Below are 24,068 nucleotides of genomic sequence, written 5' to 3' on the forward strand. Positions count from 1 at the left end.
GAATTATTGTGAATAAAATATTGTGTTTGAGGAAAGTTTTATTTGAAGCAGAAATGTAAAAAAAAACAAAAAAAAAAACAGCATTATTGTAAGTCTCTCTTGAGTTCAGACAAAATGAATACTGATTATGCAGACAGACATTCAGAGAGATAAAAGTCCTACACCTAGACCTGAGAAAAGTTAGGAGCACCAAGAAAAAAAAGTTATTCATGCTCAGCAAAATTTTGTTCACTTGTGGCCAAAATGAAGCCCTGCAACTGGCTGTGGTATTATATTTGTTTCAAGGCCGTTGGCTTTGGGGAAGTTTTCTTAACTCAAAGCAGAAACAGTTGATCAGTCTTGTGCTCATTTATGTTAAATTTTTGATAATGTTGCTTATTTGCTGAAGGGGTTTCCAGCTCACAGAGCACACATTAGACCTTAATCATGAGAAAAGCTAAATCTTTTTATCAAAACTGAGCATCTTTTTTGCCTTTTTATATCAGCCTTGTTAAGTGCATATTTAAAAACACTGAGGAAAAATGTTTATTCTTCCTCAGTCCTTTTAAGATTAAAAAAAAAATCTAAAAAGAAAAGCTCACTACTGACCCTATCATTTTAACAAAGCATATCTGTTCCACACAGTTACACCCACCTGGATATCTACTCGGGTCTGAACAGCAACCTGAACCGCCAGCACCACCGTCTGGAATCTCGTTACAGCAGCAGCTCTGGAGGTTCCTATGAAGATGAGAAAAGTAGGAAATTGATCTATGCTCATTCCTCTTTTAGCACTAATGTAATTCTTTCCCACTGTCTGAAACTGTTTTTGCTACCATCCTGTCTCCAGGTGACTCCATGCCTCTTTATGCGAACTGGCGTTTGAAAGTGATGGAGCACAACCAGCCGGAGCCTCTCCCTCTCCCTCCATCAGGTGGCTGCTGGTCTCCTCTAGTGGACTATCTACCAGAAACAAACACACCTGCTGTTCCCCTCCACAGGTATGCTAGACACTGCCCGTCTCCTCCAAACATATAAATGCTGTGGTAAAGTAACATGCTTTTTTTGTTGTTGTTTTTTTAGATGTAATATTGCAGTCATCCTACTGACGGACCTCATTGTGGACCACGGGGTCAAAGTGGAGTGGAGTGCCTACCTGCACCTCTTGCTACATGCTGTGTTTATTGGTAATTTTAGCCTCTGTCTGTACTTTCTGAACATGTTATTTTTTTTTTCTGGATCAGTACATTTAGAAGTGTCGTAACACATTGGTTTCCTTGTGCCCCTTTCCAGGGTTTGATCACCAGCACCCAGAGGTCTACGAGCACTGCAAACGCCTGCTGCTTCATCTGCTTGTTGTCCAGAGTTCGAATAGCAGTGTTCAGTCTGTGGCCATGGTGCTTTTACGCAACAGAGACTACAATGATCCCAGGGTCCTGACTGTAAAGCCTGCAGTTCCAGAGTTCAACCTCACAGGTCCGTTCTGCTAAGAACTACATGAAAAGGATAACAAAGTGGGAGAGTATTTGTTTAACTAAAGGAATATTAATTAATTTCCTACCAGTCTTTTACTTGGTTTTTTGCTTCATACTCAGTCTTGTAATTCCAGATTCAGTCACTGGATGGCAGCAACAGTTCTGCTTCAAATAAACAAGTTTTTGTTACTTGAAAGGGTTTAATTAACATTAACTGTTCATACAAGTGTCTACAAAGCAGGTGAACATGTACAATGTTTGTGTTAATTGTTGTTACAGGAACTCAGGAGATTTTGCCAGATTTTCAACCATCACCCATGACTGACTCCGGCCTCAGCACCAGCTCCACATCCTCCAGTATGAGCCTCGGGACTGGGGGCACTGCTCTGGCCCACCTGTCTCCTACACTTCTCAGGGAGGTAGATGCCACAGTGGAACAGGACGAAAAGGCCAAAGCTCTCATCGAGTTTATTACATCAAGGTGAAAAGACCTAATTTTATTCAAATCAGAAAACATTACAGCATTTCTGCTTGTTGCTTCTTGTAATGTAGTTCCGTTGTCTCTTGTAACCAACATAGTTTTGGTTTATTATCTAGAATCTAACATGATTAGTACAAATCGTTATGTAACAATAACACACTTGGACTATTTTACTCATCCTGTGCAATGATTTGCTTTCATGCTTCCAGCAGTGTCTGAAAGGACTGGGTATTATTTTGTGTGGGTTTGGTTGGAGTTGGTGTAATTTTAGTTTCTTTGCCTGGTGTGATCGCATCAGTTATTTTTATTTAATATAGATGTAACTCCATGACATGTTTACTGTTTCCTTGTAGAAAGCGGGGTCCGCTCTGGAATCATGAGGACGTTTCTCCCAAGAACCCCAACATTAAAAGCGCTGACCAGCTGAGTGTCTTTGTGAGACATGTGTTGACCGTCTTCAAACATTCTCAGACAGGTCAGAAGTGTTATCTAATTCTACTCTCCTTATTTTATTTTATTTGACTTTATTTTATATTATTTTATTTCATTCTGCCTTACTTGCAAAACTTTGACTGTCTTTCTTCTTTGTTCCGTGTGTACATTCCTTCAGGTTTCCAGCTGGAGTCTCTGCTAAGTGAAGTAGCTTTGAGAACAGCTTTGTCTTGCTCTTCACGACATTACGCTGGTCGCTCCTTCCAGATTTTCAGGGCCCTCAAACAACCTCTGACTCTGGCCACACTGTCCGACATCCTGTCTCGGCTGGTTGAGACTATAGGAGACCCGGGAGAGGAGGCTCAGGTAGAAGATTAAAAGAAAACCGCACCTTGCTGCTATTCTGCAGTATTTAGATTCTTGAGTTGACATGTTTTTAGTTATTAAAATCCTTCTCAGTAGTGTTACTTCGTTGATAACGTTTGTAGTGTTTATGTTACTGTTTTCTTTTATTTGGGATAAATTTTTTCTGTTTATATGACAGTTACAGGACGTAGGCTAAACACTGATTTGACACATTAACATCAAGAACTGTGTGGATCCTGGCAGAAATTTAAATCAGACTTAGACAGCTCATGTTCTTTTGTGTGTTTTATTTTCTTTTTCTTTAGAAATTAAACTTGGTTTTCCTTAGTGTTCTATTATTTTAAGGCTGACTTGAATTTTTTTTTCTCTCTCACATTTTAGGGCTTTGTCATTGAGCTGCTGCTGACTTTGGAGTCGGGCATTGACACGTTGGCAGACACAGTGAAAAATTATGACCTTCTAACTGCCTTAGCACAGTGAGTCTTCTCACTACTAATTTTTCACTCCTAACATATATTACAAAAGTTGCATGAGAAATGTTGTTTGTCATTTTATTTACAGAACCTCAACCCGTGACCACCTGCTGGGGGCAAAATTTGCTGCCAACAGGAAAAGCACAGGCCAGCTCAACCTCAACAGCGCTGGCCTGTTCCATTACGTCCACACTCGTAGCAACTCTCTTCGTGCCAGCCTCATCGGTGAACGGAAAGCTGACAGACGGAGGAGCAACACCCTGGACATAGCAGACCGGCTAGGTGGTAGTCACGGAAACCTGGCACGCACACGGAGCTTATCATCGCTAGGAGGGGGAGGGGGTCCGGGAGGGGGCTCGATCCCACCTGTGGATCCCTCGAATCTGATGGCCACTGTCTTCTGGATCGCCACGTCTCTGCTGGAGTCCGACTACGAGTTTGAGTACCTGCTGGCCCTGCGGCTCCTTAACAAGCTGCTGGGCCAACTGCCTCTGGATCGTGCAGACAGCAGAGAGCGTCTGGAGACAGTCCAGGCCAAGCTCAAGTGGTACAACTACCCTGGACTGCTGCAGCTGTTCCTCAAGGGCTTCACTTCTACTTCTACACAGGAGCTCACCATCCACCTGCTCAGCAAACTTATTAGTGTCTCCAGACAAACACTGGTCGACCCTTCACAAGTGGCAGGTAACTACTGTTGGCATGATTAATAAAGGAATACTTTACTTTTAGATTAGGCATCTAATTATGTGCCATCTCTTTTCTTCCTTGGACATGTCTTCAGGTTTTCCTTTGAATATCCTGTGCCTCCTGCCGCACCTCATCCAGCACTTTGACAGCCCCACTCCTTTCTGTAAGGAGACGGCTGATAAAATAGCCAAGGTTTGCGCTGATGAGAAGTCGGCCACACTCTCCAACCTGGCCCACATGATGAGCCTGTACAGCACACACAGCTACTCCCGCGACTGCACCAACTGGATTAACGTGGTCTGTCGTTACATCCATGACGCCTTTGCTGAGAGAACCTTGAATCTAGTCACCTACCTGGCTGAGGTAGACAAGATGAAGACCAAACATAATCTGAATATTGCTCACATACTTTAAAACGGTATTGATCTCTAATGTGCTTATTTCTGTTACTGTCAGCTGCTGGAGAAGGGCCTCCCTGGCATGCAGCAGTCTCTGCTGCAGATCATCTACAGTCTGCTGAGTCATATTGACCTTTCAGCAGCCCCCGTCAAACAGTTCAACCTTGAGATCATGAAAATTATAGGCAAATATGTTCAGGTAAACCTTCATCACACATGAAAGTGTAAACAAGTATGTAAAAGTTTTTGGCTGTTATTGCTGGTTTGCCTTTCTGCCATAACCAGGCTCAAATCATTAGCTGTTGGCATGAGAAGTGTTAATTCATCACTTACGTGCAGCCAGCTGTTTGAATAATAGCTCCACATGGTTTATTTTCACATACAGCCTGGTGTGCATGAATACTGAAATGACCTGCTCTAAAAATAGTAGCATAGTTGACTAAGAGAATAACATGTCATTCAGGGTTGTAGTGTAGAGACCTCTTTGATGCACTTCCAGCTTTTTATGGAAGCCTTTTACCAACCTTGACCCATGGCACTTTCTGGTTCTTGCTCATGCTTGCCTCGGACAGCTGTAATCCCATAACTGCCTGTAGCAAATTCTGCATAGGCTCTCTGTTATTGTTGCTTTTTTATATAAGGCATTGTTCGTGTGAATGGACAGTATGTTGGTGCATGTGCACTGGTGTATAATGACCTAATTTTAAGGTTCCACAACACAGTTGTACACCATGCAGAATTCCTATACTGATCCTGCTGTGGGTAGTGGGATAGTTTGGCCCTCTTAAGGAAGATATGTCCTTTTTCATAATCATAAATTCTTTAGAAACGCCCACACAGCATGTAATCTCAATGTGAATTCATTTTGTTTCTGGATTTTCCAGAGTCCACACTGGAAAGAGGCCCAAAACATTCTGAAGCTGGTTGTGTCCCGTTCAGCCAGCCTCGTTGTGCCTGACGATGTGCAGCGCTCCTACAGCACAGAGTCGTGTGGCTCTCCAGAAATCGCCTTCACACGCATTTTCAACAACTCCTCCAAGGAACTACCTGGCAAGACACTCGACTTCCATTTCGACATCTCGGAGGTCAGAGAGCTCTCCCGGACTTTTCTGGAAAATACTTATTTGTCGGGTAGCTGTCATGTTGAGAATATGCTCTGTATCTTATTACTAACTTGTTTATGGCTCCACAGACGCCAATCATAGGGCATAAATATGGTGATCAGCGGACGGCAGCAGGCCGAAACGGAAAGCCACAGGTGATCGCTGTGACAAGGAGCACCTCCTCTACATCATCTGGTTCTAACTCCAATGGTCTGGTGCAAGTAAGCTGGAAGAGGCCTCAACTCTCTCAGGTACCTGCTCAAACAGACACATTTATTCGCTGATTTCACACTGTGTTGTGTTTGGACTAAACAGCTTGTTTTAATAATCTAACATTTTGAGATTAATCTGGTGTAAGTTTTGTCATCTTGTCCCATGTTCTTGTTACAGAGAAGAACCAGAGAGAGACTGATGAATGTCCTAACTTTATGTGGCCCAGAATCTGGCATTCCCAAAAACCCATCTGTAAGACTCCTCTCCTACTCTAAGGCCTCAGACAAGGTCTCTGTAAATTTACTGTTTTGAATACTTTAGCTGTGACTGTTGTCGTAATGTTATTTATTTCAGGTCACTCGGTTTATGTGTGAATATATTTTGATTAGACATTCAAAGTCTTTATTTTACAACCTGACAGTAACATCCTTTATTTTTTTTTTCCTATCAGGTGGTATTCTCATCCAACGAAGATCTGGACTCTGCCGACCAGCAGACAAGTCTTATACCCACAGTGGAGGAGGCGGTCAGAGAGGAGGAGGTGCCAGGAGAGGATACGGGCAGTGAACAGCAGTTTGGTGTCTTTAAGGACTTTGACTTCTTAGATGTGGAGTTGGAGGATGCTGAGGTGAGAATTTGCAGTGAAGTCTGATTATAAGATGACAAATAGAAGAAAACAGTGTGTTAATAGTGGATGGAAAGTATATTTAATTTAAAATAAACAGCCTCAGCCTTGTGCAGCTGCTTATTGTTCTAATGACCTGGCCTGCTAAGTCGCTCTTCATTCCTCGTGATATTACTTGAATTATTTGTGTGATAGATTAACATAATTTTTTGTCCAACTTTTGCCATATTTGTTGTGACTGCTCAGTACAACGAAATCTTTGTTTTGTAACCGTCTTACGGCTACTAACACACATGTTCCTTTTCGTCTCTTGCCACAAGGAGCTGCAGGTAAGTCTGTGGACCCAAAAGCTACTCAGAAATATCCGAAGTTCTTTGTGTTTTCAGCACCCTGCTGTCTCCCTCTGTTCTCATCCAATTAAGTGCGGTAGTAAACTTTGATTTAAAATCATTGCTCCTGTGATTGTCAACCCTTTTGCTTTCATAGTTTTAGAACTATGCATGATTACCATCCCAGAATGTGAAGAAAAAAAATTCACCCACTCAAGCACAAGTGTTTGTTGTCCTTATTTACATCTTGATTGCTTTTGTTGTTTTATTTAATACATTAAGTTGTGGAATGTTATTAGTCATGTGCTGTGTTTACTTATTTTACATCATTCTTTCCCTCCTATTTGCTGCCTTCATGCCCACTACATCTCACTGCTGTTTGTTTGATCATCCTGCAGGGGGAGAGCATGGACAACTTCAACTGGGGGGTACGGCGTCGCTCCCTGGAGAGCATGGACAAAGGTGACACGCCGTCTTTGCAGGAGTGCCAGTACACAGGCAGCACGCCAAGCCTCAACCTCACCAACCACGAGGACACGGACGAATCGTCTGAGGAGGAGGTACTGAGCGCTAGCCAGATTCTCACCCGCTCTGGCCTTGTAAGTCTCATTCTGATCAGCCCCCCCCAAATCACCCACCCAACTTCACCATGCTCCTCACACAGCTCACTGGCATGGTGTGTGTGTGTGTGCGTGCGCGCATACTGAGCAAGATCTGCTGCCTGCTTCTTTGCTGGTGGTAGACGCCCTCTTCAAGCTCAGCCCAGCCCCTCTGCCGCTGACTTTAAATTATTCAGAGAGAGATTATTAGGACTTATTTATTTATTATTAGGATTTATTAATTGGTAAGTACAGTGTAGGAAATTCTAGGCAAATAAATTTAAAGACATCTTTTAATTCGTACCTACCTCTTATAAAGAAAGTTACAGATATATTCTTTGATTTCTTTAAGAATCTACAAGCCTAAAATATATCAAGAATGCCATTTCAGCACATTGCTTTGCCTTTTTCCAACTCTTGTTTTTTTTTTTATTTTGCTTTGCAAGCAAGGTCTTACTGAAAGCTGCTGATAATTAAATTAATATCAATGCTTTTCCTGTGCCTAATGGGGATGTCTCTCTCCTTCATCTTCTGCTCTTCTTGATCTTGGTAGTGCACGGTGAGAGAATGAGCTTTTGCCTTTAGTGGACATGTGTCCTCCCTACACAAAGCGTTTGCTTCCATACTCTAGAAAAATGATTACAGTATGCTTGTTCCTTGCATTTACACACAAGATGTAGATCTGCCTGTGTCACTAAGATTTAAACAACTGATGGGGATGTAATTAGATATTAAGACTGAATGACCAATCGCTTCTAAATGATCTGCTCTTGTTTGGTCATTAATAATTGCATAAAAAAAGTCAGAGTGCTGTCTTCTGAAGTCATATTATCACATCAGTGTTGGGTAAAACTGCATCTCTTAAAACCAGTAACATCTGGAAATGTTTCTGAGTTTAATTCAGTCTCAGTTCTGACATGGCGACAGTCGTGGCCATCAAGCATCCATTAGCAGTGAAGCTGAGTGGTTGTTGTTTTTCTTCCCCAGCTGAACAGCGACTCTGCCACGGATGATACCGCGTCCAACCACGTGGACTCCCTGCAGCAGTCTCAAGAGTCTTCCAGCAGCGCCATGACTGAAGAGGCAACCATCCTGCGCAATCTTCCCTCCCTACCCTCCCTCCCCCGACTGGATAGCCCCAGTTTGGAGATGGCCCACTCAGACAGCACCAGCAGCCAGTTGCCTGAGGTGTGATCAATCAGGAGCAACAATGTGGTGTTTGGGTGCTTTTTAGCTTGCTTATTTTTCTTTTCTTTTTTTTCTGTTCGCCTTTTACCTGCTTTGACTGTACTTCCGGGCTTATCTGTTATCTGAAAAAGATGATCAGCTACTTTCAGAGAGTCATGATTGGGCTAAAAGTGTTGGTTCTGTAACTCTTATCTCCTGTCTGAGCCTCTCTACAACCCCTTCCTTGGTTGCTTTGCTATGGGTCTGGGTGCTAAAGGTCAGCTCTTTAACTCTTATGCCTTTTAATAGAGGTGGGAATTTGATTTTGTGATTTAGTAAAAGGGGGGGGGGGGGAAGCTCACCTCAGGTCAGCTGTAACTGCTTACCCCCCAATAACACAGCAACTGACCGTTCCAACTAAATCCAGCATTTAAAAACTTGTGAAAGCGACACCAGCTCCTTTCTCCACCGCAGACGCATGTGTGAGTATGAGACAAGTGGTGTGTTGACTTAAGAAAATTACAGTAAATTAAAAAGTGGTGCTCTAGCTGATTAAACCCCTTCAGTTTGCTACTTATTAACATGCCATTGCCCGTCTTGTGCTGTTTACTGTTACTGACACTTTTACTAACAATAGTGAGTATGTGATGTTTATGTTCTCTTTTATCCACAATGGGGGAATTTTTTTAAGTCAGAGTCTTTTATCTTTCAACACAAGAATATATGAAAAATCAAAAATCCCTTTTCAAATCAGTTTTCAAGCAGGTGCTGCTACCCGTCTACACAGAGCTGAGTGTAACTCCAGGAACTTCTTCTAGCTAAAGGTCTCAATATCATCTCAAGGACTTTTCCCCCATCATAGCCCCAGCTCTTAGTTTAATGAGCCCAAGATAAAACCATCAATACTCCTATGCTTTCCCTCCAGGATAGCCATGACCACTTCTAAAAGCTTTCCGTAATATAGATGCTGCCTCTGTGATGTACTGGCTGCCTGCCACACTCTTTGGTAATGCATTATACTTAAAAAAAAAAAAAAAAGAGAGAGAAAAGAACAGCCAGAAAAATGTTTTCTTGATTCTTGTCCTCGATGTACAAGCGTAGAGTCCACAATGTTGTTTGCATAACGTATTTCATTGTAGCTGTAGCAGTATTATTTTATTTTATTTTCCATCCATTCATTTTCTATTCTGTTTATTCAGGGTTGCGGGAAAGCTAGCGCCTATCCCAGCAATTAACAGGCAAGAGACAGGATAGAACAGGTTGCCTTTATTTTATTTTATTTTATTTTATTTTGTTTTATCTTTAGCTAATTATAACTGTATCCTCCCTTGATGTGTGCCCATAATTTATTTATTTGTTGTGTCGCTAATTCTGTCTGTTATTTATGTGCAGTAACTTAGCGGCCGGTCGTAAATCTAGTTAAGTCCATTCAGACATGCGTCACAGCAGATGGGTCTCATTCATTTGCTGTCCGGTTGACGCGCTCGCTGTCGTCCCACCACGATGCAGCTGTTAATTTGCACTGACATCAGGGTTTTAGTGGTGTTTCAGTGATGGATTATTATTGGCTCCTCCTTATAGATTCCTTTAATTTCTCACCAGAGATATTAGTGTCATTGAACATAAGAAACTGAACAACATTAGAAGTACTGACTCAACTGTACCCCCATGTATAATTGAATTAATAGTCTTGGCTACGGCAGTGTTAAATCAAGCAGTAATTTAAGTTCAAGGGTAAGCTTTTGATGTAGATTTTATGACCACCATTGTCATGACAACTACATATTTGACTTTTTCTTGAACATCATATTACGTAAAAATTTTTTAAGGCAATGAAATGTAATACATTATTTTGGAACATTAATGACCTGTGTACAGTGTTGATCTCAACATATGTACATGGAAGGTACCAGAGTTTCCACAAATATGTGGAAAAAGGCACACTGCTCAGATGAGAAATACTGGCCAATAGAGTAATGAACACCACCTCCACTGGTAAACATTTTTTTTCATCAACAGTTGAATGGATGGTGGATAGTTTTAAATACAGACACATTCATAAGCAACTATGTTTTTTCATTTTATTAGAGGATTGAGCCAAAAATGGAGGTTTACCTTTTAGCATGACAAAAGAAAGGTATTTTAAGGAAAATAATTTAGTCTTGGAGTGGCATGGTTAGTTTTGTATTTGTTTGAAAATGTAAACACTTTGAACATTAAAAGTGTTAGTTGTGTTTTCTTGATGAAATGATGCAAACCCCACAAAGCTGGATTTATTCCAGGATGTGAGGTCATAAAACAGGAAAGATGTCAGTGGGAATAAAAGTAAAACTAACTGTGTAGCTGCTGTTTGTGTTGCAGGATGCCGCAAGCATGACGGCAGCTGATGAGCTGAGTAGCAGCGTGAGTGAAGACACGGGGTTTTGTAGCGCCCCACCTCTGCCCTCTGACCCACCAGAGCTCTGTGACCTCCCAGACTCACATGAACCCCAGGAAGCTCAGGACCCCCAAGAGACTCAGGACCCTCCAGAGGACCTAGATCCAGCCCCCCCTCCTCCGCCGGCCATCGACACTCCGCCAGGGTCTCTTTGTGAGGAAGAGTCCCAGATGGTGCTGCCTCTGTATCTGCCCACACCACCACCTGAGACAAAGCCTGATCCATATCCAGATCCAAATCCAGACAGCACCTGTGGCTCCATGTGGGAAGATGATGTGACACAAGCCCTGAAGGAGCTGGATGAGCGTTGTGAGGAAGAGGAGGCAGACTTCTCTGGGATGTCGAGGTAAAGACAACTCAACTTAGACTCATCCCAGTTTCATGTTTGCTCATCCATTTGATTTGTATAAATCATCTCTTATATTTACATTTGAAATCAAATTTCCATCTTAGAGACTTAACTCATCCCATCCAAGTTTTTGGTTTCTTTTTAGTCTGTATGCTTGTGACTGTGCATGCAGACTTTTTTAATAGCTTTTATTGAGGTTCTTATTAGCTAGTTTGGATTGAACAGTCTGGGTGTATTTCCTGCATGTTAATTGAAGTCTGAGTTAGCTTAGAGTTTCCCAACTGGATGTGAAATCCAACATTTTGCATGATAGACCTTGTTAGATTGGTTAATATGATGAAACAGAAAAATGTTTCTGTATTTGGACTGGGGCGTAGGGTTTCACCTCTTTTGTGTTGTCTGAAGGTAATTTCTCTTCTGGAAAACATCAGCCAAAATAGGGAGTTTTCTCCTCCGTTTTAAACAGTGCAACACAACTTCCACCCCTTCAAATGTTTGTTTCATCGCACGTTTTCTCTTTTTCTGCTCTGTAATTCTTTTTTCAATAAAGGATTTGGTGAACTTGTAGACAACTAACTCTATGGTAGGCTGTCTGGATCTGGACCTTTTGAAAAGGGCAGAAGCGTTTTGTAGCAAATTTGAGACAGTAGGCATCAAGAGGGTAAATCTCTAAAGATCAGCATTAATGCATTGGGTTGTTGTCTTTGTAGCCTGAGAACAGCTGAGCTCAAGACATCACATGCAGCATCAGCAGGTAACGGAAGTGAACCAACAGTTTAGTATCCGGGATGCAGGGATGCTCCTTCTGAGTGACATGTCCAGGATTACATTATCTGTCGCCAGCAAGCACTGCAATCCCTTCCCCTTTACTCTTACCACTCATTCTGCAGTATAATCTGAGTGCCAGAAAAAGAGGTGTTAAAATCTATATTATGTTCCTGCTGCCATGTTTCAGTAAAACACGTAATACTGTTTTACTTAATTGAATAATTTAGACTAATTGAGCAGCATTTGCTTATGAGCATCAGGATTACAACATGTAGTCAGTCCAACTTCTGAGGGATGAAGACACTCTTGGCACAGCTTCATAAAACTATGAAGGTGGCCCAGAGCCGTCTGGCTCCGTTCCACTTCTAAAAGCCTTTTTTCACGAAGGTGGGCCAATTCTAACCAGAGGACAGTTGTAAACTGATAAAATAAAACAATTTAGAGGCTTTGCTGAACAAACATGCAGACAGTCTTGCTCACTTAGACTACTAACATTATTCTACTAAGGATGGGTGATACTTAGCTGAGGTATGCCCACACATGAGTCATGAGTAAGTGCGTGATTGTCTGAAAACTGCAAGACTCAAATTAGTTAACTGTGTTTATGGACTAATGATTAAGAGAGAACGATCAAAACAACCAGCTACATTCCACTAGTGTGAGGTTGGGAGCTGGCTTTGTGTACAAAAGTGTGTGTGTCAGTGTGTAGGTGCTTAGCTTGTATAGAGCACTCTGCAGTCCTGTGTGGGATGAGAGAGCAGTGCGCTGGTGCTGTTAGCAGTTGCAGCACATTCGTGCTGCAGACTAGGGCAGAGAGCTGGGGGAAGAGAAGCGATAGTTGGGTTGAGAATGAGGACAGAGACTGTGTCCGCGGCAGTGCTCGGCAGTGCAGGCTTTAGATACTTATATTCTGTCTGCTTCTTCAAACTGTTTGGTCCTACAGGCCTGTGAGTATCTGTATGTGTGTGTGACAGAGATGCTTGCATGATGCTAAAATGCTAATAGCTGGTGTTATTGTGAGATTTATGCAGTAAATTACAGCTTTGGATGTAATGCAGCAGGATTTACAGCGAGGTAGGCAAAAATACGACAGCATGAGGTTGTTTACTTGCAGCAAGTGATGACGGGCATGCGCATGTTTACATTTGCCCTTCAGCTGAGGAGTGCTGAACATGTTGGACTGTTGTTTACTGGCCTATGTGTGTGTGTTACAGTCAAGATGAAGGTGACGCAGATGGCTTTCCAGAGATTCAGGCCTCTCCACCTCCTTCACCCTTCCTCTCTGCCATCCTGGCAGCATTCCAGCCCGTTTCCTATGACAATGAGGAAGATGCTTGGCGTTGTCATGTCAACCAGATGTTGTCAGACACAGATGGGTCCTCTGCTGTTTACACATTCCATGTGTTCTCTCGACTCTTTGAGGTAAATTCATTTACATTTATCACATGTAATCTTGGAAAAGCTTTTTAGTATTATATCTTTTTAATTCTTCCCTCTTGTTCTTTAGAGTATTCAGAGGAAATTTGGCTCCATTACACATGCATCTGTTCGCTTTCTGGGAGAAAAGCTTCAGCGAATGGGTAACCAGTTCCTTAGCTCCCTGGAAGTCATGACGTCTTGCTCACAATGTCCCACTGTGCTGTTGGATGCAGAGACGGTGAGGCTGTTCTGCACAGTTATCTGTTATGATGTGTTAAAACTAGGCTGCAGTATATATATATAGAGAGAGAGATATTTGCTTAATTTGTGGCATCTTGTTTTGTTGTTGTAGCTGGTCTCTTGTGGATTGCTGGAGACTCTGAAGTTTAGTGTGCTGGAGTTGCAGGAGCACCTGGACACTTATAATGCCAAAAGAGAAGCAGCAGAGCTTGTAAGTCACATCTTTCTCCACATTTATCATCTACCACATCTGCTTCCTCATTCTCTTTAAACTCTTCCCCTCAGGGCAAGTTGCTTCAAATACTTCTGCTCAGAGGAGCTTCATATTTGTATTTTTAGCTGCTGTATCAAGGTGTGTAGGAGAGGAAGACAATAAGTAGCAAGAGATGAGTCTAGGGAACATGTGAAATGCCCTTCATCTCTTTGCATTCACACTATGGGAGGCAAGGGAACATAAAGACAAACAGCTGATGCAGAAGAAGATAAGCCCACTCTGTCTCATTAGCAGGGCAGACACTGAATCAGTGTTGAGTATGAGTACATTTAGCTGCCGTTAGTGTCTGCATCACCATGAGACAACCCCTGCTGGAGGGATAAAAATAACCCTCAGCACTCTTAAATCAGTTACAGAAGGCCAGGCAGGAGAAGCTGTGAGGGGTGGGCAAAGCGAGAAAGGGGGAGGGGAAGAAAGAGAAATGAGATTGCAGAGGGTTCTGGGATGCAGGGGCGCTAATTGAATGAGACGGCAATGTTCCCTGGAGGGCTAGATACCATCCCATGCTCTGGAACCGGCCATCTTTAATTCGCTAAGTACAACACTTTTATTAAATCTCCTCCTTGACCAACCTTTATTATATACACACGCAAATGTAGATGCTTACGTCGATGGGGGAAAAAAAAAACTCTTATAATGTTTTTTTACAAGTCTTGCTTTCGTCATCTTGGGCCCTATAATTCTTTACTTCCTGCTATGTTTTGTTTTCTCTCACCTTCTTCTATGTCCTCTCAACCCTATAGTGGCTGGACAACTGCAGGAAAACGTTTGGGGACAAAGACAGCAGCCAAACACCTAATACACATGCACAGGTAGGAATGAACACTCACTTTGTTAGATGGCTTTGAAGTTTGTTGATGCCCACTAGTTTTTGTATTAACTCATAAAAATACACCAGTTTTAGTTTAAAAATGTTGAAGTAGGAGTTGAAGTAATTTGCTCCTGCAGAGCTGTTCACCAGAGTGTATACTGATTACATTAGGTTCCAGGTTACTTAACCAACTAGCTGTTAGCAGCAGCGTATTAAATAACATGTTTCTGCAGATGTTTAGATGCTGTTGTGGTTCAAATGGCCTTTGCACACCAACTTTAATATTGTTACATGTTAAAAACATAATTATGTCACATTATTTTAACTTTTAGCTGTCACACTTGTCAAAACAGGTTGACTTTTTTTTATTATGTTTTTCACATTATTCACATGTCTTTTGTAGCTGTTTGACCACTCACAGCTGCCGTACATGCAAACGCCACTTTGTAAAATCATCATTTGGCAAACAGTTTCTTTTTATGTCCCTGCACCAAGAACTTTCTGGCAAGAATCTGGAGGAAATTGGACAAGAGATATGTTGCTGGCTGCATGATATCAAATGAGACCACTGACATACCACAAAAAAAAAAAAAAAATTGGAAATGACCTGCTGCTCTTTTATCAGAGTTTGAAACTCAAGATCTGATTGACGCAGTGAGCTGATGGTGAAATTAGTGCTGGGTGGTGCACCAGTTCATACTGATAACAGCTTTTTATTTTTGTGATGACATTAATTTTTATTATACTGCAAACTGCAGTTTAAACAGCATTAACAACGTTGGGAACATAGCGCAGCGGAAAACTGTTTGAGGGGGGACGTTTTTCACTGCTACACCGATAAACGTGCAACAGGGCAGCTGTGTTACTGCAGGTGTTCGGAGGTAAAAACAGACGGAGAAGGTTCAGAAAGTGAAGCTGTAGCAGTTCAAGCTGATAATCGTTTCTGTTGTCTGGAAGTACTTTGGTTTAGAAAGGCAAGACGTGGACCAAACAACTATTTCATGCAAATATTGTGGAGTTCAAGTTGTTGCCAGAGGCGGTATGAGCAACTTACCGCCTTTGCTCCAAACAAGCTTTAGAGTACCAAGAATGTCTGAAACAGACCTGGTTTTGATAAGTTCTGTGGAGAAAGACGGATTTAGGGCTATGATCAACCCGCTGTGGACAATAAACTTTTTTTTTTTTTTTTTTTTTTTTGTACAGTTCTCATAACATAGGAATAGTCCAGCCTTTCCCAAACTAGGGGTCCCTACCCCCAAAAGTGGTCTCAAGCTTGCAACACGTTATTTTGGAGGGCATGGCTCAAAAAGTTTGTGGACCACTGGAATAGTCTATTCTCAGCCAAATGACTGCTGTAATTCTTCTCTCAATCAGTGGAAAATCTAGTTAACACCCTGCCATGCAAGGGAAAAATACTGTCAAAGTGAAACCAGTCTAATTTTGGTCACTCTACCCAGCACTACGCAGAATCAGAATCATCCTCACTGCTTTACAAAATATCTGCAAAAGTTAGATAAAACATACTGGCCACTGTCTGCAAGCTTTCTGTGTAACTATGAGGCAGTAACTTTACTCCTCGGCCCTGTAAACTACACACATTCTGCCCATGACATGACCTGTGGTTTGTCATTCCCCCTCCAGCTCTTGTAAAACAGATGCAGAACATTTTTGCTTCCTTTTGATGATCAAATAAAACAAACCATAAATTTGAAGAACTCGTGAGCATAGTTTAGTTTCTGACTGCATTGAGGGATGTAATCTCAGATCAGCTGTTTTTTGTTGTGTTTTTTTTGTTTTTTTTTAGTTAGACATGCACAGGATTTAATTTCTGTTTCTGCATTACAGATTATTTACCATTTAACCCCCCAAAATGTCTTCTTACACTTTTTTAAAGTCCCATTAGTGACACATCAGGAGTTTTTTTCATCCTTTCCCTCCTCTCTATTAGCCTCTATTGTACCATAACATTTCTCTTCCTCTTTATACATGCTGTTATTCGGCTTTTGGTAGTAAACGCTTCCGTTACCGCTGAAGTGCGCTGACATGTTTGGAGCCTTCCCCGACCTGTGTGAAGGGAAGATGACAAACTCCTCCTTGCCCACCAGGTCACTGTATCTCAGCTGTTATGTTTGAGCTCACTAATTCTTGGTCTTTCTCTTCTGTTTTGTTTGTCGTTGTTGTTTTTGTGTGTGTGTGTGTGTGTGTGTGTGTGTGTGTGTGTGTGTGTGTATGTGTGTGTGTGTGTGTATGTATGTGCGTGACCCTGCTCACCTTCTTGCTTAGCAAATGGAAAATCTAGCAGTAAGTGGTTCTCATCTTATAGATTTTAATAATGACACCCGGAAACACTGACCATCTCATCTGTCTGCACATAGCTGCGCTGCTGACAGCCTCAGACTCTGCTCTGCTGCCACCACTCCCACCCACCCACCTCTTGTATCTGTTTCTGCTTTGATTTACCATGTAACCCAATTCAACTCTTTTATCCATCCAATCATAAGATATTGTGTTCTCCTGTTTGCCATATGTGCTTTTTCAGCAGCTAGTTTGCTCGATTTCAGAAGCTGATATCAAGAGAGGATGTTAGAAGAGTTTATGTTGGAAACTTGGATTCTTTTCATTTTGCATGTTCATCGTTTCATTCCTTTTTCTGTTCAAATCATTTTTCTCTCCCGTGTTTTCCTGGATTAGGGCTGAAACCTTGTATTTCTCGGATCATTCAGCTAGTCAGTCATACATAGTCACTGTGGCCCGCAGGTAGCATCACTCCAGGTGGTGATAGAAAGTTTTCTAATTGAAATCTCATGACTGATTCTAATGGGAGTTCACTCACCTCTTTCTCAATGGCCCAAACCAGATGTTAACCCTTTCATCTACTCCTATGTCTCTAACACAGGATATCCATCTGTCTAATCATTTGATCATCAGACTCGTTCTTAAGTTCAGGCAGGCCTTTTTTTTATTTATTTATTTTTTCCTAGCACATGATTGCTATGCATTTGTGTCTCTTCAGGAGCTGGAGTTGTGTCGGAGGCTTTATAAGCTTCACTTTCAGCTGCTGCTGCTGTTCCAGGCCTACTGTAAGCTCATCAGCAGGGTGGACACCATCAAGAGGGAGGCAGAGGTGAGAATATTAGATTGTATGACTGAATACTGCAGAATAAACTAAATGTGGGTGCATGTGTTTGTTTCAAACATAAGGACAAATATTTAAAGCCCCCACAAATATTCTTCAGGTCAGATTTCTCTTGTCACATCCCACTGGGTATTCTTGGTTAAATAGCTTCAAACTGATGGTACACAACTATCACACCTCTGGTTTTGTGTGGTTTTAATCAACATCAGACTAAAACTGGAAGAGTTTCTAATCTGATGTAATCCACCTAAAACAGAAATAGGGGCTAAATAGATGTGTTGCACAGTGTTCTGCTGGGAAAGAAGCTATTTGGAATCATAAAAACTTATAAGACAAATAATAACCTCAACACTTGCAATGCAGTTTAATTGGACTTTGGGATTGTTTTATCACCTAAAACTAATTTAAAAGGATTTGTTTCCCTTTTATTAGACAAAACAGGAACAGAATAACTGCAGTGCTGCTTTTCAAACGTTATTTTTTAGTGATTCTTCACTTTCTCTCATCCTACAGCTGGTTTTCATATAAACAATTTAAGTATTTACTGTTGAAGTTGTGAGTTTGCTGTAAGCTGTATGTTCAGTACAGTTTAATCCAGGGTTAAGTAAAATGTTCTTCTTATATCTGTATTGTTGTTTGTCCTTTCTGGCCTGCATCTAGATTGAGCTTTAATCAAATTGTGATACTTGATGAAATTAGATGGCTCTCATACAGATTGATGGATTGATGCTGCTAATTCAGTTAGTATTTGCTTAAGGTTTATTTTACCCCTCGTTTATTTTGCACATCTGTTTGAATTATTTAGTGTTGTGATGTTGGGATAAATGATTTTTTTATGTATTTGCTACCAAGGTGACCAACATGTCAGAAGAACTTACAATCCTGGAGAGTTGTCTGAGCGAAGCAGAAGCGGGAAATGATGGTCAGGAGGATGTGTGCATGTCGGACAATGCCCAGACCAACACAGAGACGGCCATCCAGTCACTGATTGAAACTCTCAGAACCAGAGACTTTGGCTCTGCCCTCACACAGGTCAAAATCTTTAGGTAAGATGAACAGGAACAGAGCTACAGCACAGAAACTAATCACGTTTAAGGTTTTGTTTGTTTTTTTTTAAGACTAAGGAAGGTGCAGTTTTATTTTTCATCCTGTCTTAGTCATGAGCTGCCACAATGAAATACACTACCGTCTGACCTTTATCAGGCTGCAAAGTAAGAAATCTGTGGCTGAAACAGAAGCAGCAGCTCTGGCATACAGTTAAACCCAAACTTATTTCTGACCGGAAACAACACAAACGCATCATAAAGGATGGTTAGAAAACATCCTGTTTATCAGTTCATCAGAATTCTTAGTTGTCTCCAGATCTGAGGTAGGAAGGCTTCCTCTATCACCCTTCCCATTCTAACCAGGATTCAGGTCTGGACCCTAAAATGTTCTGGACCATTATGTTTCATGTTTCAGATCAGTATCTTCTAAGAAGGATTTTCTGCAGAATGCCTGAAGTTGTCCTCTGGAGTTCAAGTAGACGCACCATTTATAAGTGAGATGGGCTCTGAATCGTTTTTAGCTTTTTTTTTTTTTTTTTTTTAAATCTAAGAAACAAATTATTTGTCCTAATTTATCATTAACACTGAGCCCATTTACTTTGCTATCAAAATATTATAACTAAGATAAATTGGATAATTGTAATAATCTGATTTGATGCATCTACGTGCACTTGTGAAAATGCATATTTGAAAAACCATGGTCTACATCGTGAGGTGACTTCCTTCTGTTTTCAAACCGTCTGGTCTTCATTGAATATGGCGCAGCCCACAGTCACAGCTTTTGCTCCTAATGTGAAAGCTAATAAGCTGCAAAATAAACTACGTCCATGTGAACGCTGTACTTTATACTCTGACTTCCCACTGATGCATGGCGTCATGTTTTTCACATTGTGACTGCATTTTTTGCAGATGTTAAATAAACAAAATAAATCAGATATATGGCTCTACTTTCACAAAGATATCGGAGTATGGGGGAGAAATTTGGGTGTGTTAATCAGATTTAAAACCTAACAGATTGTGTCGTTTACGTGATCAGTCAAGCTGATAACTCCAGTAATCAGATAATGATGAGATTTTTGGTGTGCATGTAAACCAGTTCATAGAGGCTTTGCTGTAATTTGTATACAAAACTTCTGGTTAAATTAAAAAAAGGACTTTAAATCATCATTTACTTTAATTCCAAGCATGAAACACTGTGATTCAGCCACAGTTAAGCTTAAATTTGCTTGTTTGGCATCCATCAATGTTTTAGGTGTATTTTGTTTTTTACTATCATCACTGTGCTACATGTTTGTTAGACAGTAGGTCGTAGCAGTCACTCTGCAATATGAGCATCCTACATTTCTGACAGTGTCAGACAGTTGTGCTGAATATCTTTGATCACAAGGCTGTGATAACTGCGAAGCCTTACTCAGTTGCGATTAGGTAACCCCATGATTCTTTCACGTTTGGTACTCTTTCATCTGGGACGACTATGTCTACTCTCCTTGAGATCTTAAGTGTTTTCCTGCACAAATGTGAAGATCTTAAAAACAGTGTGCTTAAAACAGCGAAGCATGCTTTGCAGATGTAAAAGCCGTCACCTGGTGTGCACAAACCTGCAACACAAAACGTATCCCACAACTAGAAATGCTCTTTGTGTTCACAGCTGTTTAGCATCTCCGTACATGTTCTCATCCCCCATTTTGATTTATCTCCAGGTCTCTGTGGCCTAATGACATCTTCGGCAATGAGGCAGATAATGCAGTTCAGACCCTTCTGCACATCTACTTCCGTCACCAGACGCTGGGCCAGACGGGCTGCTTGGCGGTGGTCGGCCCCAGCAGGGACCTGTCTCAGGCTAGCACCCGCCTCATGGAGCTCAACCTGCAGATCCGTGAGGCTCTGAGTCAAGCCCAGGCCTGCCAGCCCCACACCACCATGGTCAGCACTGGACTGTGAGCCTGTGGTTTAGCAGGCTGGGCTAGACTGGACAGAAACACCCCCCCCCCCCCCACCTGCTCTACACACACCTCACATCAGCTGTAGAGAGAGGGTAGACAGCGAGGGGAGGAGGACAAGAGAGACTCCACCTACAAAGGGCTAAAGGATGCGTGGGAATAACTGTGACTCTTAATATATTATTACATGTATGAATGCTTAAAGCTAACAGCTTTTCCCAGACTAAGCCAACTTGCAAAATTCTGTTGCAATAAGTCATGTGGTGATGTGTCTGGGGAAGAGTAAGAGAGGAATCAGTTGAATGATTATTTTATTTTTATTTTTTTCCTTTCTTTTTTTGAGCCGGATCTGACCTGAAGGTCCATCGCGGTGAGCGGGGCTTTCGTCAGGACTCGGGCTGGGAGTTGAAGCATGTAAGACAGTCCATAGGAGGTGTCATATGTGTGAGGACACACCATCAAGAAAACTCCAGAAAAATCTTGTTTAAAAAAAAAAAAAAAGGTTTCGAAATGCATGCTTGAAGGAAAGAAGCACTGCAAGAATATTTTTTTGAGAAATGTATTTTTTATTAGAACTAACATCCTATGTTGTAAATGTTAGGATATTTAACATGTAACCCTGTGGGAAATGTTTACCTTCAGGGAGTGTAAAAAGAGAAATATGTTTATTGATCTGCTCTGAGAGGAGAGTCCTCTTCAACAGATCTTCATGCAAAACTCACTCTTTAACCAAATAAGTAGATGCCTTTAGAGACTCTTGACTGTGTGATATATATTGGAACTTCTGGTATACTCACACAAATGCATTTAATTGCACACAAGTGCAGACTGGCTACAGCTCATTATAGAAACATAACTTATTTTACTCTGTATATATTTTAGAAATGTATAGTGTAAAACCAGTATTTTTCCCTTGTACTTTTGTCTAATGCACTGTTCATCCAAAATAGGATGTATAAAGCTTATGCGATGAGAGAAAGCTGAGACCAGGTTTGAGTCGTTTATGATCCACTTCATCATCCTGTGACTTCAGAATTTTCCCTGATGCTGCCTTGGTTGTCTGGCAGATGGCTCTGTTAATCCTAGGATTCAGCCACTTTCCAATCTTAAATAGCAAGATCAAATGTAGCCTCACTTTCCTGCTCGTCCTCTCCAAACCAACCACAGCCAAGGCAGACAGGCATTCCTTTTCATCAGCACCGGCTCTGCTTAAAGATCAGTTTGTTTTTCCCCCAAAGGAGGATGTGTCTCAATGCTGCATTAAACTCTTTGCTGTGACTGCAGGACTGAGACTTTAATGCTTTTTAGAAAGCTTGTCATGGCACATTGTTACAGCCACTGTATTCATCCCTCTGCTTGTCTGGTACCATTTAAATGCTGTTAATTTAAAGAGCTACCTGGAAGATGTTTTGATGTAGAGCTGCATTACATTTTTCCTTCACATACCAGCCTTCTCTGGATAATAAAAACCTAATCCTACAGCGGCATGTCTGAAATTATTTAAATGAGTATGTTGCACAATAAGGATCCATTCTAGAAAAGCCAAGATCCCAGGAAGATCCAAGTAAGGGAATACTTCAGTACAGACTGAAAGGTAGCCATTTATTACATGTAGCCTAAAGCATGTACACAGATTCAACACAAAAATATTAGAAAGAAAAAAAAAAAATCTTAATCTTCTTTCCATTCAAGATTGCTGTTACACCTGCTGTTAGACTGGGCTGAAGATATTGCAAGAACTTGTGCAGATGCGTTTACAGATGCGTTTTTTTTTTATTAGATTATGTATTTGAAGCTGAATGTGCTGTCACAGGAGAGCCGCTTGCCTTTGCACCTTCCACACAAGTCCTGTCTGTGGGGTCGTTTGGGATCAACGTGCCTTTGTGTTAGGGCACAGCAGCAGCGGGCTTTGTTGCAAGTCTGAAACACAAGAGGGCCCCCCCTCATGAGTGTGGTGGCAAGCCTTTTAAAGTTGATACAGCAAGGAAGGAGGCTTACGTGGCATGTGATGTCCTCAACACGGTATGGGTTGAAGTCCTTTTGGCATTTCCTACAGAACTGTTTGAAGTAAACCTGGAACAAAATATTTTAGTTTAAAGCAGAGGCCTCAGTCTTTTCAATTGTTTTGGTTAAATCCTGGAATATACTCACCTTGTTGGTGCCCTGAACGCACCATACATAGGCACTCTCCCATCGTAGATTGCAGTCTCTGCAGTGATAATATCCGTATTTCTGTTCCAGAAACTGAACAGAAAAAGAGGCCATTATTGTTTCATTCACACTGCAGAAAATTTTAATTTCAGCTCAGCTGAAACCACGTTTATTCCAAATAAGACCGAGAAGCGCGTCCTCCGCTTAGTGTCAATTAGCCTAGGTTAAAAAAAAAAAAAAGTACAACAGTCCCGCGTGCGCCTCCAAACTCACCTGAAAGCGCACGCGCCCCTTGCTCTTTGACTCCTCCGCAGGCTGCGCTCCTTCACGCTTCACCTGCGGCTTGGACTTCTGCTTTTTGTCATTTTCACGGCCCTTCGCCACATTTCCGTCCTCGCCACTCAGATGGTCTTCCTCCTCCTTCCCGTCGGTGTCCCCCGCGGACTCAGCCGGGTCACCGGGCGTTTGTGCGGTCTGCGCCGCCTCAGAAGACGCCTCTTTGTTGTTGTTGTCGTCAACCAAGAAGTAGGTAACGCTTCTGTATGCTATAGGTGAATACACAGCAAGCGTCCGAGGGTAGCGCACCGCGCCTCCCGCCTTGGGGCTGTCGCCACCGATTGGCGTCGCAGGCTCCGGCCTCCTCTTTCGCTGGAAGTCCCGCTTCATGGCCTGGAGGGTCCGCGGGCCGATGGAGCACTGCACCGAGGCGTCCTTCTTCGGATTGACCTGCACTGCCACATCTTTGGTGTTTGCCTTCCGAAGCCTCGGGGTGAGTTTAGGATTGATTTGAGACAAGATGGACTTGAGTTGCGCGCGCTGGTGATTGTTGAAGGCGTCAGAAGTGTCTCGATATTGAGAGAAGTAACTTTTATATTTCCACCCCGTGTCTCTGGGCCTGGAGTACCTGCCCAGGTAAGGGTTGTAAGACGAGTAGAAGTAGCTGTCGACTGGCTCCTCACCATATGTTGCCATTTTTGTTCAACCAGCCCACGCTGGGTGCTGTAACTTAAATAGATTGAACAACATGTATGCGTCGTCAGGCCTGATTAGGGTCAGGTGTGAGAATTGACTCAAATGACAACAGTCACCGAGGTATACAAGTGTAGTTTAGAATCTTTCTGTTTCTTTTTAATGCAGTTGTCTTTGATATACACAGAGTACAGTTACTCA

The 24,068-nt window shown here is 41.9% G+C and overlaps 2 protein-coding genes across 12 annotated transcripts in view; one reads left to right on the plus strand and one right to left on the minus strand.

The window, feature by feature from the left end:
* fryl (furry homolog, like) overlaps window positions 1-22,228 on the plus strand; it is a 74,477-nt gene extending 52,249 nt beyond the window's left edge. For 3 of the 11 annotated variants that reach the window (XM_042006478.1, XM_042006469.1, XM_042006475.1), the window contains 27 exons: window positions 625-737; window positions 830-980; window positions 1,063-1,166; window positions 1,273-1,455; window positions 1,734-1,935; window positions 2,289-2,410; window positions 2,546-2,733; window positions 3,115-3,209; window positions 3,295-3,890; window positions 3,988-4,256; window positions 4,350-4,490; window positions 5,176-5,376; window positions 5,484-5,645; window positions 5,785-5,895; window positions 6,059-6,235; window positions 6,553-6,561; window positions 6,960-7,160; window positions 8,148-8,348; window positions 10,689-11,110; window positions 13,096-13,303; window positions 13,389-13,538; window positions 13,653-13,751; window positions 14,558-14,626; window positions 16,909-16,926; window positions 17,639-17,749; window positions 18,614-18,807; window positions 20,508-22,228. In XM_042006478.1, coding sequence (XP_041862412.1) covers window positions 625-737; window positions 830-980; window positions 1,063-1,166; window positions 1,273-1,455; window positions 1,734-1,935; window positions 2,289-2,410; window positions 2,546-2,733; window positions 3,115-3,209; window positions 3,295-3,890; window positions 3,988-4,256; window positions 4,350-4,490; window positions 5,176-5,376; window positions 5,484-5,645; window positions 5,785-5,895; window positions 6,059-6,235; window positions 6,553-6,561; window positions 6,960-7,160; window positions 8,148-8,348; window positions 10,689-11,110; window positions 13,096-13,303; window positions 13,389-13,538; window positions 13,653-13,751; window positions 14,558-14,626; window positions 16,909-16,926; window positions 17,639-17,749; window positions 18,614-18,807; window positions 20,508-20,748 — 4,738 coding nt within the window. In that variant the 3' untranslated portion in view covers window positions 20,749-22,228. The remainder of the gene's footprint in view (window positions 1-624; window positions 738-829; window positions 981-1,062; window positions 1,167-1,272; window positions 1,456-1,733; window positions 1,936-2,288; window positions 2,411-2,545; window positions 2,734-3,114; window positions 3,210-3,294; window positions 3,891-3,987; window positions 4,257-4,349; window positions 4,491-5,175; window positions 5,377-5,483; window positions 5,646-5,784; window positions 5,896-6,058; window positions 6,236-6,552; window positions 6,562-6,959; window positions 7,161-8,147; window positions 8,349-10,688; window positions 11,111-13,095; window positions 13,304-13,388; window positions 13,539-13,652; window positions 13,752-14,557; window positions 14,627-16,908; window positions 16,927-17,638; window positions 17,750-18,613; window positions 18,808-20,507) is intronic. The other 8 variants (XM_042006470.1, XM_042006477.1, XM_042006474.1 and 5 more) reach the window with 5 other exon arrangements.
* Window positions 22,229-22,368: 140 nt separating this feature from the next.
* zar1 (zygote arrest 1) lies at window positions 22,369-23,892 on the minus strand. The gene is made up of 4 exons (XM_042006482.1): window positions 23,172-23,892; window positions 22,899-22,991; window positions 22,746-22,820; window positions 22,369-22,667 (listed from the first exon to the last, which is right to left on the minus strand). The coding sequence occupies exons 1-4, from the start codon at window positions 23,868-23,870 to the stop codon at window positions 22,524-22,526; spliced, it is 1,011 nt and encodes a 336-aa protein (XP_041862416.1). The 5' UTR covers window positions 23,871-23,892; the 3' UTR covers window positions 22,369-22,523.
* Window positions 23,893-24,068: the final 176 nt, after the last annotated feature.

This window comes from Melanotaenia boesemani, chromosome 14 (genome assembly GCF_017639745.1).
Source record: "Melanotaenia boesemani isolate fMelBoe1 chromosome 14, fMelBoe1.pri, whole genome shotgun sequence".
NCBI classification, from domain to species: domain Eukaryota; kingdom Metazoa; phylum Chordata; class Actinopteri; order Atheriniformes; family Melanotaeniidae; genus Melanotaenia; species Melanotaenia boesemani.